The sequence below is a fragment of the Phyllobates terribilis genome, unplaced genomic scaffold (assembly GCF_046119375.1).
Source record: "Phyllobates terribilis strain yellow unplaced genomic scaffold, ASM4611937v1 Scaffold_5__5_contigs__length_657084704, whole genome shotgun sequence".
Classification (NCBI taxonomy): domain Eukaryota; kingdom Metazoa; phylum Chordata; class Amphibia; order Anura; family Dendrobatidae; genus Phyllobates; species Phyllobates terribilis.
Genome location: NW_027362765.1, coordinates 287,514,776 through 287,533,786, shown reverse-complemented (window position 1 = coordinate 287,533,786; position 19,011 = coordinate 287,514,776). Strand labels below are relative to the sequence as shown.

At 43.0% G+C, this 19,011-nt stretch overlaps 2 protein-coding genes across 4 annotated transcripts in view; both read left to right on the top strand.

Moving 5' to 3' along the window:
* Positions 1-1,058, top strand: part of SIRT7 (sirtuin 7) — a 38,901-nt gene extending 37,843 nt beyond the window's left edge. Inside the window, 1 exon segment of the mRNA XM_073684212.1 lies at positions 790-1,058. Coding sequence (XP_073540313.1) covers positions 790-976 — 187 coding nt within the window. The 3' untranslated portion in view covers positions 977-1,058.
* A 96-nt stretch (positions 1,059-1,154) lies between these two features.
* Positions 1,155-18,207, top strand: PCYT2 (phosphate cytidylyltransferase 2, ethanolamine). 3 transcript variants are annotated; one of them, XM_073684213.1, is made up of 13 exons: positions 1,156-1,317; positions 3,775-3,863; positions 6,721-6,882; positions 8,674-8,740; positions 8,822-8,912; positions 9,011-9,055; positions 11,142-11,280; positions 12,689-12,771; positions 12,847-12,924; positions 13,036-13,101; positions 15,650-15,715; positions 16,010-16,098; positions 16,487-18,207. In XM_073684213.1, exons 1-13 carry the CDS (start codon positions 1,238-1,240, stop codon positions 16,587-16,589), a joined length of 1,158 nt encoding a protein of 385 aa, XP_073540314.1. In that variant the 5' UTR covers positions 1,156-1,237; the 3' UTR covers positions 16,590-18,207. The 3 variants fall into 3 exon arrangements, with proteins under 3 accessions (XP_073540316.1, XP_073540314.1, XP_073540315.1); XM_073684214.1 differs by lacking the exon at positions 1,156-1,317 and adding an exon at positions 2,308-2,416; XM_073684215.1 differs by lacking the exon at positions 6,721-6,882 and having other exon boundaries at positions 1,155-1,317.
* The last annotated feature ends 804 nt before the right edge of the window (positions 18,208-19,011 follow it).

Sequence of the window (19,011 nt, the reverse complement as noted above, 5' to 3'; positions counted from 1 at the left end):
CATGGTCACTTGGTCCCTCTAAAATAGCCAGGTTCAGCCAGCTTTGCTCTGGTACCTGTTCCCTGACCTAATCCTTATCATATTTATTTTGCAATGTTCCAATTCCCATGAGAGACACAGCTTTGAGTAGGTTTAGACATTTAAAGGGGTTGTCCCCTTACAGAAAAGCTTGGGCTATAAGTTGCGATAGTTGTTAAAAAAACAAAACAAAAAAAAACCCTAGACTATTACTTATGCACACTGCATGCTGCTCCGGCCCTCCCCCGCTGCTCTGGTCTTTGTTGTTTGTCTGCAGCGCTGATGTCACATCAACAGTGCTGCAACCAGCTGAGCTAGCAGAGCCGATTGGCTGCAGCGGCGGTGAGCTGGTGCCCCATTCATTGTTTTCATAATACCCAGTCTGTTTTTTTTTTTTTTTTTTTATATTCCTAACACTTGCAACTTATAGACCAAGGTTTCCTGATACCGGCCAGCCCCTTTCAAACCATGTTTCCATGTAGTTTTTAGCAAATACTTTAATTTTCCATAAAACATCAAATCTGGAGCATCTTATTCTGTAATATGGGGTAGCACCCCTCTGTCCATGTATTCTTCCATTTCCAGGAGGAATTACAGAGGGACAGCTCAATGTAGTGTTGTAAGGAGTAATTGCTCCTGCAATCCATGTGTGTAGTATAACAGACGTGTCACCTGTCACTATGCTGGGCCCAGCGCTCCAACCTGTTGTCATTGTCCTGTGTGTTACGCCCTTATAGTTGTGGGGTTTACTAACTACACCCTCTTCTCTAGATCCATGGACCCAATCTTCTCTATGGCTGTACCCCTGCGCCCAGGAGAAGACGCTAGCCATACTCGTAAACTCATAAAGGCAGCAGAGACGCCAGACGCACGGTCAGATCAGCCGCCATCAGAGTCGCTTAGTGGTGGCTGGTTTGGTAAAGGATGCACCAAAGGAAGGCGGAAATCAAAGTGTTAATACCCTGGCTGCTGTATGCAGGACATATTTGCAAATTAGTTTTTTGTAATTTCGATGTTTTAATAAAAACCTTTTAGCAGAACGATCTCTTTAGTGTTATCTGTGATTTGCATCTGTAATGGCAAGATGCCCGCAACAAAAATGGCCGCCTCATTAAAGCTTGTAGTTGCTATGGGAGCGGCGCTTTGGTGGCGTCACTTCCGGGGGAGGTGATTTCGGCTCGTGGGACGGTTCCGGTTGCTTGACACTTGCAGTCCCAAGATGATTCGGAACGGACTCGGCGACCCCGCCCCGGAGCAGACCCTCTCCCGGAGGACCGTGCGGGTGTGGTGCGATGGCTGGTGAGCGCTGCGGGCAGAGCTCCGTGCTGTATGGCGGTGCGGGCATCCCGCACAGATGGACGGGCGATCTGCCATTGTATAGAGTGACAGGTGGCACCCTGGTGCTGGGCGCAGAACAGCCAGGGGATCAGTAGCAAGGGAGGATGGTGTAACTACAGCCTCAGAGTCTGACTACCTACCTGTAAGCGGTCAGTATGTCTGCTGCTGTCAGGGAATGGAAGGGTCATACATTTTGGTAATTGGGATGAGGGTAATGCTGCTGCAGTCTCCAGATCAGATACAGTTGTAGCGAACCCTCTGCTGTCAGAAGTGTTCAGATGGATTCCCACATCGGGATCTGTCCTGAAATACTGCAAGAAAGCAAGAGAATGGGTTTTTACAAGTCTCATTCAATCACAGTGAAAAGATCCACTTGTCGCCATGTGACTCTCCAGTATGCGGATGTGTGATGGAGGTGCCCTGGGGTGTCCTGCAGATCTCATTCATTGCAACTAGTGAAATATGTGGCTGAGCCCAGCCCAAGATCAGGGGAATCAGCGTGTGTTTCATTGTCTCACCCCAAGGGATCTGCAGGGGGCTTCAACAACGCACCCAAATCCCTGACCGCAAGCGAGGATCGTATACGGCGGGTGCACATGGCATCACTAGTGGGAAAATGCTTATTAGAGGATGTGTGACCCCTCGTATAGACCCCATAGCTGCTGCCTCTGCTTGGGTACCCATGTCACCATTGCTGATCACATGCTGGGGTGATCTGTATGGACTATGACCTTGTTTGGGTTACATTGTACCATGATCACGGCTTATTAATGGTTATCTCCTGGCCCCGCGGTCCGGTAACACTGCAGGTACAACCTGTCCTGTCATAGTGACCTTTGTGCCTCTGCCTGTATTATCTGTGTAGAGATAAGCGGGGGCTTGTCATGGGAGTTGTCACCCAGGGTGATGAGATCTGGAGCAATTTCTGTAAGCTTCTCATTTGTGGGTCCTCTACCATCTGCATTATTTGTGCAGCCCCTTAGAAGCTGAAATCCCATCCTGCTCATAGAGCGGTTTCCTTTCACGAACTGCAAGCAGAGATCTGGAAAGAATGGATTGAGTATTGCAGAACTCTTTATTGTACAGTGCTGTCCTTTACTGACATGAAAGGAAACCTTTTATTTCTGATTAGAGAGGGCAGTGTTTTGTCTCGGTGCCCGCTCTCGCACTGACCTTGCCATCGTATCTGCTTCTGTGGCAGATTTCCTAGTAGATAGAGATGCAGTGCAGTTGTGGATACTGCCGATCTACTGTGACCTGACCCCATGTATTACACCACCTGTCCATAGATGGCTGTCCGGCAGGTTCCAAGGTGTGCAGTGATCGCAGCGCTGTCACCTGATCAGTGCCTGGGGAGGGGAATATGACACCATACCTGCCGCGGGTGATCACCCCACCTGTATAGGAATGCAGAACATTCCTCAGGAGGTTATTATAGGACATTACATGTGTCATTTATAATGTGTGTTAGTACAAGCTGTGCAGCGTCACAGAATATGCTGGCGACATAAAAGCAAAGGACATAATCTGAAGCAATCTAGCATTTACATGGTGCATAGGATCAGTCAGCTAACATTAGGGGTGATCAGTGAGACCCCATGGATGGTTGTAATCCCTTTCCCTAGGCGTTACCCTATGTATTCTTGGTGTTCTGAAGACAGTCTAATGATGGGTCTCTCCGTATATACAAGTGTAATATGCCAATTAGAAGAATCGTCCATTGTGGCAAGGTTCTCTGATTGGCCTCTGTACATTCCTGGGCTGGGCTGAGGCTTCTGATATGGGCTATACATGAATTGCTCCGGATAGAAGTGGTCACAGACCACACTCCCAGCAGCCCGAGAAGACGCACAGAGGCTATACGTGCTATAAAGAAATGTATAGTAATAAATAATCAAGCCGAAATATGTGAACAGAGCATTGCTTGATGCTGTGCAGATAATCATAGATTGGTAGGATCTGTCCCCGGGGTGTAGTCTGCGCACATTTCCCTGCTCTATAATTATGGCTGAAGGTTTGGGGTCTATAAATATGATCTTATACTGCACAAATGTGAGAAGTGACTTCTTCAGTGTTTGGCTGTCCTAATAGATTCCCTAAGGGGTGGTGGAGCCGGTTGGCATCTGTCCATACAACTGGGGGCGTCAGCGAGTCCTGCTGAACACTGCCTGCTCTTGCTGTGTATTGGGGGGAGCGTGCCTACCAGAAGGATTCTAACCCTATTCTTTTATATGGGGGTGGGTTCCTTTCTTGTCTTAGAGGGGTGATGAGTAAACTATTGTGCACTTGTTCTTTTCAGTCTGTGGCTCTCTCCTTCTTTTCTGAATCTGCATCCAGTGCTTTTTACTTCTATTTGTAGATTAGCTGGAGTTTTTTTTTGGAGTGTAAATAAATGAGATTCTCTGTTTTGTTGCTCAGTTATGACATGGTACATTATGGACATTCCAACCAGCTGCGCCAGGCACGGGCTATGGGGGATTACCTGATTGCCGGAGTGCACACAGACGGTAAGTGATGAGATACACCTCATAGGCTATGATTTGCTCCCATTTGTGGGGGATTAAGTGGGTTTTTCTTGCTTACCAAAGTGTGCATTTCTGCAGTCACTCTGACTGCATATTGCCAAATCCTGACAGTGTGCAGCATGCATATTGCCAAATCCTGACAGTGTGCAGCATGCACACTGTCAGGATTCTGCTCTGATTAATTGCCTGCTTGAGCGGATGTCATATGACTGTTCATATATGATTTGCATGCTGGCCATTACATGTTGATTCACAACTTTGCCTGCTTCTTTCCATGTTCTATTGAGAGAATCGAATGAGAAGCTAGTCAGCACGTGACCGCCAGTATGCAAATCACATGTGAACTGTCATGTGACAAACGCTCAAGCTGGCAAGCAGAGCGGAATCCTGACTGTGTGCATGTTGCACCACTGTCAAGATTTGGCACCGTATAGTCATATAGAGTGACTGCAGAAATGTAGATAAAGCCAGGAAAGCCCTGTTAAGAGAAAATATAAAGTGTATAAAAAAAAAAAAATTAAAAATCAGTTCATACCTTCAAATCTTTGTCATCTTACACTGTGACATATTCATTGTGTCACGACACCCTGTTCTTCCTTCTGCCTTATACGGTCGGAGGAATCTACAAAAATTCTTCACGACTGTAGGAACATATTTTTTTAAACTCCTTCACTTCCTAGTTTAGGGATTGTTTACACTTTGGTTTTTTTTTCCTATGGAAGAAATGCATTGTTTTACAGTGCCAGCAAAGTGAATGTAACCTCATGCACACACTGCTTCTTTTTTCCTTGCAGATTTGACCCATCAAAGAGTTTTTTTTCATATCTGCTTCAGGTCAATTCTTTTAGCGTTTTTCACCTATTCAAATTAACGGAAAAAAAACCCAGTGTTTGTATTGCCAAAATTCTGGTTTATGCAGAGCAATCTTTTTCTGCTGCAAATACTAAATGTGTGCATATAACCTTAGTGTTGTTTCAGGCCACAAATGGGGGGCACTTACTTTGGTTGCATGAGAGTAAGCAGAATCTAGATGGTGATCTGCCTCGTATAATGGCACAGAGCGCAATGCTCCTAAGTAGGGCCACTGCCACCATTGCCAGTCCATCAGGTCATGTATTAGCAAAGCATGTGATTGCTAACATACGTACATTAGTATAACTAATGTGTATGGCCATCCGGACCCTCAGTGTCTCTCGTAGGTCACAGAGGTCTATAGGGTTGGATAGATATGTGTTGTCTCACTTTCTTAGGATATGCCGTCAGTTACCGGTAGTATACCTGCCGGGATTCCCACCAATCCTCAAAATGACAGGGCAACAACTGTTGTTGGTACCCCTGCCCCTTAGCAGCATCCCCATGCAGGGACGTTTCTCACCAAATTTGTGGCTGGTTACAGGGAGCGCTGCTTTGTAGGGAATAAAGCTTGAGACCTTGGTCGGTTCCTTCTTATCAGAGATGTCCCCCAACTAATCATAATGTTCTGGCATATCCTAGTGACGTGCAGTGACTTTATTAGATATGAATACCATATTCAACTGTGTTTTGATTTTTTTTTTGTTTAGTTTTGCATGTACACTATTACGCAGAAATACCATTTTGCCGCAATCCAAGTTTTTTTTTTTTCACTTTTATTCATTCTCGGCAGGAATTTCTTGTTTGCACTGGATAGCATTAGCCCGTTATCCAGCAAGGTATATACCATATATGCCAGTACATACTCCCTACTTTGGGACTTGTGGCGGTGGTACAGTATGGAGCTCTAGGGACATTTTTTAATTTAAACTTAAAGGGAATCTGTCAGCAGGTCTTTGCTGTGTAATCTGAAGACAGCAGAAGATGGAGGCTGAAACACAGAGTTCAGGGATGTGTCACTTGTCAAAGTGTGTGCTGTTATTTACTAACTGTGAAGGATTTATCGCTGAGATTAGTTGCTGGACTAACTAGTCCGACAATGCCCCCTCCTGTGATAACAGCTCACTGTCTATGGACATTGTATATACAGAACCTGGTGTGGGCGGGGTTAGCTTTCTCAGCTCTGCTTCATAATAAATCTAAAAGCTCTGATTGTGTCAGAACCGCTGCACCCAGTAATCTAAGTGATACATCGTTGGATTCCGCTTCTCTTTGCATACATCATGCTGCTCTCAGATGAGGAAGCAAAAACCTGGTGACAGATTCCCTTTAAATACATGTACTTTGGACTAAAAACATTTTTTGCAATTTGGTTTAATTAAAAAATGTTGCACACTTTACATCTTTTTTGTTTCCTGCATGTTCACTTTTGTTATGGTCTCTGGTCAGAAATAGTTAGAAACTCTCCCATTAGACCGTGGGATTGAGCTCACTAACAGTTTCTCCGTTAACCCATTCTTCAGCCAGCGATAGTCAATGCAACATAAAGGCTATAGAAGGCAAACGGAGCAAAATTTTTAACGAAACCCAATTAAAAAAATATTTTTAACCAAAAGTACATGCACATGTATGTAAGTAAGAAAAAGTGTTTGCCTCCAACCCCTTTTAAAAGTTTCCAGTGTAGCAGTTGAATGAGAGACGGTCATGGTGGCGTAATTCTGCGTATCACACACCCTCTGGGTGTACCATCGTAGCTTGGTAATGAGCGGGTTCCAAGACGTGCTACACCTCCTCTGGCGTAGAGAGATTTCTGAGCGTGGGCATATCGTAGATAAGCAAGTATTCCTTGGGATGCTAGAATTTGCGCCCTCTGGTCAATTCTATTATCAATGGATGGGAGTAACTCAAGTAAAGAGAACTGGACTGATTAAGTCTCGTTTTCGATCATGAGGGCTGATTAATTATCTTGTGCTGTTTTTACATTTAGAGGAAATATCCCGTCACAAGGGTCCGCCAGTCTTCACACAGGAGGAACGCTACAAGATGGTGCGAGCTATTAAGTGGGTGGATGAGATTGTACCCGCAGCTCCCTACGTGACCACCTTGGAGACCCTGGACAAGTATAACTGTGACTTCTGCGTCCACGGAAGTGAGTGGATATTCCTAGTGGAGAGATTATCACACTGATCCTGTAGCACTAGTCAGCAGACTGAGCATGCAATCTTTGCAATGGCAGTGTCTCCTTAGATCTACATTCAGGAATTTTAAAGGGGTGATAAACCAAAAGTACTATAATAAAAGGGTTCACCCCTCTGTTTCTTAAGTTCCCTACTTAAAATATATATATATAAAAAAAAACTCAGGACTGGCGCCCCTCCTGCGATGACGGCGCTGTGATTCACAGGACTGCTACCTTCGCTATTCTGCTCTGACGGAAAAGTGAAGACTTCAGCTAATCAGGGACCACTACTGATTGGCTGCAGCAGTCACATGACATAACAATGTCAGATTACCACTGGAAATCACTGGGCTGGTCCAGGAGGTAAGTATATATTGTTTTTTATTTTATGTGGGGGACTTAAAGGGAATCTGAGAGCAGCATGATGTAGGGACAGGAACAATGATTACAGCAATGTATAACTTACTGGGTTGCTTACTGCAGTTTTGATAAAATCACAGTTTTCTCTGCTGCAGATCTAGCAGTTCTGTAAACACTGAGCTCTGTATAACCCCGCCCCCACCACTGATTGGCCGTTCTCTGCATACACCGTGCATAGGCAGAATGCTGCAAATTTGTGGGGGTGGGGTTATTCAGACCAGGTGGACTACATGGCACAAGACAACTAGTCCTCTAGTGATAATCTCCTGCTGATAAAACACTGATTTTATTGAAAAAGCAACAAGCAGTTGTCTCTGCCCCTACACCATGCTGCCCTCACAGTACATAGCAAAACCCGCTGACAGATTCCCTTTAAGCAGTTAGGAGGGGGTTGTCCTTTTAACATTCGTTACATTTTTCCTATATAGACAATTTATAAATATATTTAGCGTGTTATATTGTACTATAGCTGTTGATGTAACATCAGGAGACTTGTTGAAGCTGAAGTCTGGAGGGAATTGTATTCCAAAACTCTTTATCTTAAAGGGCTTCTCCAAGAAATGTGCTAAAATAAATAATCCACGTACAAATATTAAACATTTTTCTAAATACCTTAATTTCGCAAAAAGTTATGCTTTATCTTCTACAGTCTGTCAGGATTTTAGAGATGGCAGCTGCCATCAATCACCCCTGTCCTAGATTTCAGGATGGGCTGCGGGAAGCATGAGACAGAGGTTGTCAGATCAGCGTCAGGTAGTTAGTTTAAGCCCGTAACATTGAGACTGACGTAGGTTTAAAGGGGCTGTCCATTTTTGTGGACATTTTTTTTTTAATCTTGAATGCATGTATTTAGGGCTAAAAATAATTTTTGTAATTGAGTTTCATAAAAAAAAAAATTACCACTGACTCTGAGTTGCACTGTCTTTTGTTGGCTGCAGAATGAGTTAACTGAACATCCACCAGTCAGCCGCTATGATGGCTAAGACTGGGAGCTTGTATCTCTTCATCTGAGCTTCTTTCAGATGATTTATGACCACATCAAAGTTAAATATGCAGGGTAACAAAGAGCCTATAAAAGCTGAACAGCGCAAAATATTCAATCCAATTCCAAAAATGTTTTTTAGCCCCAAAATAAATTTAAGTAAAGAGAAGAAATTGCCTCCAAAGTTAACTACCCCTTTAAATTTCAGAGCTGCTTGTTGTAATTGTATGGCAGGTGGTTCTTAATCCATTAATGTTTTATCGGTTACACCATTTACTGCCTGCTACTTCGGTATCCGATAACCACAGGATGAGATTATGTCTGACCCACAATATACAACCTTCTTCTCACCTCTGCAGATGACATCACCCTGACGGTAGATGGAAAGGATACCTATGAGGAGGTGAAGAATGCTGGAAGATACCGGTCAGTAGAGGTGAAGGGTGGTCAGAGTGTGGTGGAAGGCATAATGACTGGTGCATGAATTACCATGGGGTCTCGTTGCAGGGAATGCCAGCGCACACAGGGGGTGTCCACGACTGACCTGGTGGGACGTATGCTGCTCATGACGAAGGCCCATCACAGTGTAGTGAGCAATGTAAGGCTGTAATGTGCAGAATGGATGTGAGGGGCTTGTGACCCCTCTACTGCTGGTCCATGTTCAGTTCTATAAGTGGTGTACCTCTCCTCCCACAGGAAGCTACTCAAGATTACAAGCGCCACCAGGACAACTTTGGGAAGGTGGGTAATGCCCTGTCACATCGACGTAGATATGTTATGTAGATAAGTCGTTCTAGTCACTGATCACTCAGATGTCATCTTTAAAGAGAACCTGACAGCAGCATTTTACTAAGTAAAGTACAGACAGGGCCATATTGGCGCCGTCATACTGAATAAAATGATGCCTCAGGTGAAGAAATCCTATCTGTAGATTTTCTTTAATCTGTGCTTGAAGTTTCCTTGTATTCATATCTTCGTGGATCAGGACTGTGGGTAGGGTCTTCAGCTTTGTTCCATCCCCTCCGCAGTATCTGGGTGTCTTTTCTTATTCTTTATTTAAAATTTTGTGCCGCGGGTGGTGCTTACGCAGATTGAGCTCCTGGAAGTCTTCAAGAAAATGCAGCTGCACGTGCGTAGATTGCTCAGTGCCACCGGCGCCATTTTACTGAAGCCTACCATTAGATCAATCTGCTCAAGCGCCTCCCGCAGCTAGGACTAATGGTGGGCTTCAGTGAAATTTTCTTGAAGACTTCAAAGAGCTCAATCTGCACAAGCGCCGCCTGCGGTAAGCACAGGGCCAACGCAGAATTTTAAATAAAGAGTAAGAAAAGAGGATGTCATTCTCACCATTACGTGAGAAGCACTTCTATCCATTTAACAGCCTATTACCAGCGCCCCTACTATTACATCAGGCGGGCTGCCAATACCATATGTACACCAACAAGACAGACACCCCTACATTACCCACCACCACTGGACGGACCCGGTCTGCACCCTGCATAAAAAACGTGCAAAAAGTATGTATGTAACACATGAGGTATTGGTCGATATTTTGGACAAAATACAGAAGTTTGCAACCCACGCCAAGGGTCCTCATTATCTTGCAAGTCCCCACACTGAATTCAAAAACAATTCCCTTTAAGCAAAAAATAAGAACTTTGTAAAGAAAAAATGTTTTTGTCTGTGTCTCAAGTTTTGAGACCCTTAATATTATTTTTCTGTTTAAAAAAAAAAAATGACTGTGTGAGGACTTGTTTCTTGTGTTGGGAGTTGCCATTTTTTATTGGTACCATTTTGGGCTACATACAACATTTTGTTTGATTTTTTTTTTAGCATTTTTTGGGGCTCGGCTGGACTTCATATGAGTACAAACCTGGCACCAAATGGGGTCTTCAGTACCCATTGGCTCCAGTGATAGTCATAAAAGGAGAGGGAGATGGGTCCTGGATCGTGCATGTATAGTCATCGGAGCCATTTAAATGCCGCTGGCAGTGATTGCTGCTATGTAACCATGCCGCTGTCAGTCAGCGCCACCTCTGGTCGCTGAGGTTAGAGGCAGGTGCCGGCTGTACGACACAACCAGCACTTTCCTTATACAGAACGGGATCTCTCCCTTGGCCCGCTCTATACCCCGGCACCTTGAAGCTGATGTACATTGTTCTATCTAGTACAAGATCTAAGTGGGGAGGTGCAGGACAACAATGTTCCTATGTTTTTGGGGGGGATTTTTTGCACCAGTCTGATCATGTTTTCTCCTTACAATTTGTGATGCCGGATATAAATCCAATAATCCTGTATATATTGCATTTGTGGAATCTTATCTTCATGTTGCCGCAGCGGAGCCATAGAAATGACACAGCTTGTTTCTCTAGTGACAGGTGATTGCGGCGCAGACTACTATCCCCAAGGTGATAGTGTTACCAATACTACACAGTGCTGGCGTCTTACTGTTCCGGGAAGGGAGGATGTCTTTAGGATGGTGGTCTACTCGTGTTTCCCTATGTCATGCACAAGGCAGCGTTACAAGCGGGTGCCTCATACTCACTAAGTGACACTGTACAATGACTAGTACTGCTGCTGTCTGATATGCTCAGCCTCCATTTTCTTGAACTTTTTTTTACAAGCATTTAACCATAAACAGCAGGGCTGGTTTATCAGTACCAACCTTATTGCCTCTAGCAACCAATCATATTGCTGCTTTCATCTTTCCATGGATGGTTTAAAAATGCCAACTGCTCAGTGATTGGTTGCTGTGTTGTTTCCTCTCTGATACTGAAAATCTGCAACCATTTTAATATTTTTTTGTTAACCTATGCTTGTCCTGCAGGATGCCAGGGGTCACAGTCCATGGACCGGAGTTTCTCAATTCCTTCAGACGTCACAAAAAATCATGCAGTTTGCCTCGGGGAAGGAGCCAGAACCAGGAGACAGCATCATATATGTCGCTGGAGCTTTCGATCTTTTCCGTATCCTTTAATTTCTCACAAACTGCTTTCTTCATATTTTGGCGCTTTGTCAACCATGTTCCATAGGCGTTGACTTGTTCAGACATGTGACAGTTCATCCACTTCTATCTCTTTAATCAGTTCCCCTTTCGATAGCCATTATTTTATTATTTTTTATATATTGGACGCTTTTTTTTTATATACAGGGATGGGCTAGTAACAGCAGTTTGGCTGGGGGGCAGCTTTTTTTTTTTTTTTTTTTAAATGTCCTGCCTTTTATTTGTTTTATTTTTTATTCATTTTGCACACTGGGCCCCCCTGTAAGGACATGAAAAAAAACCTTTCTGGAACATTTCAACGTTTTTATTTATTTTTCTATCTGATTTCCCCTGTAACTGGAGATGATATATTCGGTCCAGTTACAGAGATAATTCTGCTTTCTTGGTCAAAGCAGAGCTGAATGGCATGCCCTGTACCCAGCAATCCCATGATCACTAGGTCCTGAGGAGGAAGCGCGTCGGCGCCTCTCAATACTATATAAACAGCGCCTGTTTAGCTCCATATAGTTCTTCATAGGTGCCGTAACCATTGATGCAACCCCCCGACCCCTTGTTTAGCTCCATGTATACAGCGATTGGGAAAGCAGAGGTGGTAACAAGCCATTTCTGCCTTCTCTATGTGGAGTCTAGCAGTGCCAGTGACTTTTTAAAACTTCACCACAGTGAAGAACACTGATTACCTAGAAGTTTATCATCCATGAGCAGTCCAGAAATAGGTAAAGGTGTTTTTCACCTCTGGTGACCATTTTTAACTTAAATTCATGTATTTGAGGCTAAAAATAGTTTTTGCAATTCGATTTCATTAAATATTTTGCACCATTGAACTTTTCCAGGCTGATTTTACTCCCTGCAAATTTAATTTTGTTGTGGTCTGTGATCATAAATAAAGTGGAAGGTGCTAAAACAAAAAAGATAAGTGTTTTGAAGTTCTTTCATTGGGTCAACAGAATGAGCTCACTGATGGATTCTCAGTTAGCCCATTCTGCAGCCAGCAATAGGCAATGTCACACAGAAGATTTTGTAGGTAAACTGCAACTTTTTTTTCTGAAACCCAACTACAAAAAAGATTTTTAGCCAAAAATGCATGAATTTAAGTAAGAAAAAGATTTGTCCCCAAAAAGTGGACAATCCCTGTAATCAGCAGCTATGGTCAAGTTTATTGCAGTTACCATTGGCATATATGTAACCCTACCTCCTCAGCTGCATAGCCCACCTGTACAGACCAACCATGGAAAAGCCATTCAGAAAACAATCATTATAAAATTGCTAATGTATGGCTAGATTGTAGCCATCTCATTCTGGGTCCAAATCTGTGTTTTACTCTATGTCCACCCTGTTAACGGTTTTGGATCCTTCATGGTTTTGCACAGACATTGGCCATATAGATTTCCTGGAGAAGGTCCACAGTTTGGCCTCAAAGCCGTACGTTATTGTGGGATTGCATTTTGACCAGGTGACTTGGATCACACAATATGTTCCTGATAGTATTTGGGTTTCGATGCTTTCTACTCACTGTCTGTTCTTGCAGGAAGTCAATCACTACAAGAGGAAGAACTACCCGATTATGAACATCCATGAGAGGACTCTCAGCGTTTTGGCCTGCAGGGTGAGAATTTACTAAAGAAAAAAACTCTAGATCTTGTTAAAAACTATTGGAGAATATCTTAAAGTGGACAGCTTCTTGGACACTAAGCAAAATCTTATGTCTCCCTTGCAGTATGTTTCAGAAGTTGTTATCGGTGCACCATATTCAGTCACCTCTGATCTTTTGGATCATTTCAAGGTAAGTTATGATCAGCCAGAAGTGTAGTAAGTGTGTCTGTTGAGAAGGGTTCACTTGAAGATGTATTCTGGCCACATACTGTATCCCACCTACCCTTCACTCACGTTTTTTCAGTAGAAATCAGACAGAGTATGCAAGAAAATAGTTGTATAATTCATCAGCCGTAACCTTCTTCTAAGATTGTGGCAAAAAAAAACCCACACTGTGCTCAATGTGTGAATGTTATTCCCTAGTTGCAGTGGCCTCTTTCACCAGTATGATTCCTTGCAGCACTGCAAAAATTGTTCAGAAATGGTTGAAGGAACATAACAAAGAGTTCTAGGTGTTGACTTGGCCTCCATATTTCCCAGAACTATGAAGAATTTGAGATGTGCTGGAAAAAAAAGTCTGATCAACGAAGGAGAGAGAGCTGTCAATCACTAGTAGGACCGCACAGTCTACTCCTATCCATACAAACACCAGGGATGGCAAGGAATAATATACAAGTTATACTGAATGTTTTCCCACAATCCTATATATCATTCTGCTCGGCTTCTCTACATTATGCTGTCCACAGATGGGACTGTACGTACAGTGCAATAGCTTCACATAAGAGGATCTTCTGCTAATGTGTACAATGCGATGGCTTCACATAAGTGTTTTGGCACCAGATAACACAAGGTCAAAGTGCGCAAAAATATATATATATATCTAATGTATAATATAGCTCCAGTTGCCCACAGGACAGTCAACCATTTTCTGTATGATTCATGAACTTTCAAAGATAACTCGGTGTGTGATGTCTTGGATACTAGTCTTCATTTCTTAAGACATTAGTGGCATATTAAATCATTATCAGTTGGGGGTCAAACCTATAGGGCTCTCAGCAATGGCTGCAGAGGAGACTGCCCCTTTGCAAATCTCATTGCTGTCAAGAATTTGGAACACAGCCCCAGGAGCATTGTTGGGAGCCCCATCAAAGAAATTGGTGGCATAGTTGCATTGCCTTGTATACAGTTTTCTTGGATGATCTTAGTGTTTGCTTATTTAAATCTATGAAGGTAAAAGCATTTACATTTTGACTGACAAAGATTGACAATTTGCTCTACTTTATGAAACCCTTACCATCCAATCTTAAAAATTGTTCTCTTCCTTTTTTTGTAACATTCAACCCTTTTAGCACCCAACCGCATGATAGGTGAAAACTGTGACTGGTTGAAGGGGGTCCGACTGCTGGGACCTGTACTAATCAATAGGAAAGTTTTATTCCCAACAGGGAACTTTTATCCCTATGTCAAAATGGAGCAGCAGGTCGGATGCTCAACCCCTGCTCCATTCATTCTCTGCGACTGCTGGAAAAAACTGAGCGCTCAGCAGACCCCTGGAGAACAGATGGAGCGGAGGTCAGACATGTACACTGCTGCTTCATTCTAACAGGGATAAAAGTGCTTTAGTCTATGTTCCCATGTCCACAAGTGATCAGTTAGAACAGATCCAGCAGCAATCCATTGTCAAAAACGTAGTACAGACACAACTTTTTAGTCCGCTTTTAAATAACTGATCTCTGCTGGATCTGATTTTTAACATTGAAGTCTATGGAAGACTGATACATTAATTAGCCATCTGGTTTTCTTTCACTTGCAAAGGATCCGTTTTTTGCTTACTGGAACTGTGACAAATTGAAGAAAACTGATGTCTAATTAACTGATCCTTTTTCCTTAGATTTCATTGTTAAAAAAAAAACAGATCCAGCAGAGATCAGTTATTTAAAAACGGACTAAAAAGTTTTATCTGCACAACTTTTTGGACAACTGATTGCTGCTGGATCTGTTCTAACTGATCACTACTGGACATGTGTACATAGCCTTATTCTGCCGATCAGTGCAGGTCAGCCGTTGGACCAGTAAGTTATCACTTTTCCTGCAGATAGGGGATAACTTGTATTCACTGGACAACACTTGTCATTTTAAGCTTGACTGGTAAGTGTGTCTTCCAGCGGAGCAGATCTTCAATCTCCGTCAAAATTATTCACTTTTAGTTCCATAGATTGTTATTAATCGTAAAATTGTCCGGATTGTTACTAGTACTTTGTTTTTTGATCAGCTCAAGTCCTCTTGGACACAAGACTGTTTTTAGCTTCTTAGTTGTACAACGCTATAATACTTCACCCATACAGCTTTTTGTGTCCCTGTGTATCAACCAAAGCTTCCGACTTCATACAAAGTAACAGGATTTTTTCTGTTGGATCCCACATCTTTTATTGTATGCCACATTTAACTGTATCATAATTGTGTAAAACAGCTCCCTACAGTGTCCCACTGAGTGCTGTGTAGTATTTGCCGCCTTCAGATATCACTGCCAATGGATTAGACATGGCGGATAGTGGAACCAGCTCCTCTCCAGAACACGTAGAAATGTAACGACCAAGAAATGATGGGTCCTTATTACCAGGAACAGATCTGGTGTAGAATAGAAGATTGAATGTAGTGGCATCTGAACGCACGGCTGTATTATAGCGTGGTAGAGGTGGCGGCAGTATAGAAATCTATTAATGTATTCCTCATTTCAGGTTGACCTGGTCTGTCACGGTAAGACAGAAGTTCTACCAGATAAGGATGGCTCAGACCCCTATGCAGTGAGTTTCTCTGCTGACGTTCTGGCAGAGTTTTGTTCAGTGCCCCCTCTTCCTTTTCTCCTGCTGTGCTCCCTCTCCTCGCTCTTCCTACATTTGTAGCCCAGAGGCTTTTATAACAATTTAGATTTCATGATTCTTTTTATTCTTTTATCAGTTTATAAAGCATCACTTCATTTCTGGCTTCCCTGGGGCACTTTTCTTCTTCTTGTTTGTTTGCAGCATTCTTAATTGCTGTCACTTCTCAGACGGCAATTGCTCTACTACTCCTGTCATTTATTTGTATCTGTATTACAGGAGCCGAAACACAGAGGTATATTCCGGACAGTAGATAGCGGGAACAACCTCACGACAGATGATATTGTACAGAGGATTATAAAAAACAGGTCAGTAGTAAACATAATATACAAATAATGCATCTATGCCAGCCGGACACAATGAGCCTGCCCATGCAGCGGGGCACTGGTGAGACCAGGGCAGCCATATTACAGCCATGAGCAACTACTATAGTAAATGATCGGAGGTGATGGTGTCTCCGTGTTACAGTATCTTGGCTAAATTGGAAACACGTTAGTAGCCACATTGTGCAATCCTTTAATTACACATTGGGCAGATCTCATCCAAAGTTCTGAAGCAAAATTGGGCAAAATGTGTAACATTTCCAGTACTTGGCTTAGATATAAGTCTTGTACAGGGGTATCTTCATCGATAATGGTGCTGAAAATACGTTCTTTTATATACTTGCAATAAACTCCTGTATAAACCGCCCTATAGGTTGGAGTATGAAGCTCGAAATCAGAAAAAGGAAGCAAAGGAGCTGGCAGTCCTGGAAGCCCAGCAGAGACGAGAGAGAATCGTAGAAGGACAAGAGAACTGAGCCTCCACTCCCTGTCCTCTCAATACTATTCTCTTTCCCAATTCAGTGATACAAAGTGCTCTCATCCTCCATATACCTGGACTCCCCTCATGTGCATTATATACGTTATGTCCAGTAGGTGGCGTGCAATCCATAAAGACTGTAGAATAGGATATTCGGATCTGGTATGTTCCCCCTAAACAGAATATATTGGGTCTGGCGCTGCCACTTCTAATCACGTTCATGTCTTAAAACAAGATTTCTCTACGTAATTTATTAAACCATCATAAACTTTGCATTATCTAAAGCTGCCGTGACAGGGACCAGCTTTCTTTTTCACTAAAAGAACCAGCCTCTTATCTTTTGATAACCGTGCAATGCCACTGGCATTTCACTGGGACGGTCACCAAAAGGGAGAATAGATAACAATTACTACTTTAAGGACACGACTCTGCTTCTATATGCTTTGCTAATTCAGTGTGACAAGTCCCCTGTAAAGTTAAAATGTGCACAAAAATGTCCTTTTTAATGGTTGACTATTACATACCCCCAAAATGGTTTTAGTTTGTACTGTTAGGTTGAGTAAAATATTATTGGATCTTTGTATATCTCCGTCCCCATGATTCCTGTATTAGGGAGAGGGGCGGCATCACACAGGTACACCAGTGTCTCCTGTGTCCCTAAAACTGACCAAAGACATTACGTCATTCTTGGCCATAACAAATGACCTATGCTCTGAGACATCGCTGACACCTACCAGGCCCCAATTTGATATCTACTAGGGCACAACCACACAATGTCATCCTATAACAGAAGAGGTAGTTGTCGCTTTTCTGCATCCTTGGACGGTGGTGGTAAACTATGACCTGGCTCAACAATCCAGCACATCTTCATCTACTGTCTATTGGCAGCTTTACAGGGACACGTGGCTTGGTTTCCATTGGGTGTACATACCATACAGAATCTATAGGGACTCTTTCCCTTTTGTACATATAGCTGATGGTTCAATTGAAGGAATAAGATCTCCATGTCCGGCTGCCCTTTTAATATTCTCATTGACAATATTTCTTCTTTTAAATAGTTTTTTAATCTTCCTATTGTACCCTGACATCTCTTGTTACTCTGAGCCCCCCCACCTCTGTCTATGTCCTTCAGATTTCTTTTCTAGGACAGTGTTTGGCAACCTATGTTGGTCTAGCTATTTCAATTTTAAAACTCCCAGCATGCTATGAAAGCTGTCGATCATCGTGGCATGCTGGGGCTTGTAGTTATAGAATAGCTGGGGAGCCTTAAGTTCCAGTTTGGGGTCGAGCACAGTAACCTTCAGCTCTTCATCCATTGCTGCAGACCTCCAGAGCCCCCCAGAATTCTTACTAATGATTCTTTACTGGCGAGATTTATAAAAGTGCAGGCTGAAGACTGATCATCACAGCCCCATATGTGGTTCTCTCTATCATAAATCTGTATACACGCTCGCCCCCGCCCCATATACAACAGGTCCCTCTTATAACATGATTTGCCTTTAAGCCTTAAACACTAAATAGCCCCCCAAAGTCCCGTCTACACTTGCACTTCCAGTTTGTGACAGTGTTTAGAGATTTGTCTGAGTGTTTTAAATTAAATGATTTTACTTATTAAACTTTGTGCATATGTTTTCATTGGGAGATAGTGCTGTGATATGGATGAGAGACTTGCCAGATCTAATGTCTGTAGGATCTGACAGATCGCCACCTCCCTTCAGATAAGGAAGACCAAACAGATTGGATTTAAAGGGTTCTTCTCATCTTCTGGCTTCAGGACTGTTCCGCTGTCCAGCCAGCCTGACTTCCTGATTACTGGGTGGGTAAAGGACTGTTTAAGCCAGCGATAATATTAAACTGTTGGTCTTAATGTGCGTTCTCGCAGGTGGGGGTGGACATTACTGTAATACAGCTACTGAGTATGCCTAGGAGCCAGTCTATAGAAATCAATGGGGCTGGGATTAGGAATACACACACACAAAATGGATCCAGATAGATTCTTGTATGATCAATTTCTCCTGTAGATAAGGGATGGCAGAACCTCTATAGTAAATTAACACTTGAGTATCAGGTGAAATTGAACTTTGTGAGCCTTGACCTCAGCCAGGTCCATATAATGCTTTATATTACTGCCAGGCTCATATACAGCAATATGACAGGCCAGACCATACACAGACCTGAATGGACATTTAGCCAGTGAACTATCCCACGTGTCCGTTCCATCATGTATGTATCTGCTTGATGCACTAAGGTAAATGTACAGTGATTAGAGGCTACTTGCACAGATTCCTAGTAGAGAGAAGCAAAATTGCAATAGCCAATGTTTAAGAATGAATGAGACCGGCACTGCCAGGGTTTCTTGTCCCCAAATTAAAAGGAGAGCTAGTAGTGCATGCATGGTGGTGCTCTATTCAAAGTCTATA

Excerpts from the sequence above, each read along its gene's own strand:
- PCYT2 (XM_073684213.1), top strand. The coding sequence starts at position 1,238 with ATGATTCGGAACGGACTCGGCGACCCCGCCCCGGAGCAGACCCTCTCC. Across the intron at positions 12,925-13,035 it reads TCAGCGTTTTGGCCTGCAGG|TATGTTTCAGAAGTTGTTAT; the intron begins GTGAGAATTTAC and ends TCTCCCTTGCAG. Across the intron at positions 16,099-16,486 it reads CAGAGGATTATAAAAAACAG|GTTGGAGTATGAAGCTCGAA; the intron begins GTCAGTAGTAAA and ends ACCGCCCTATAG.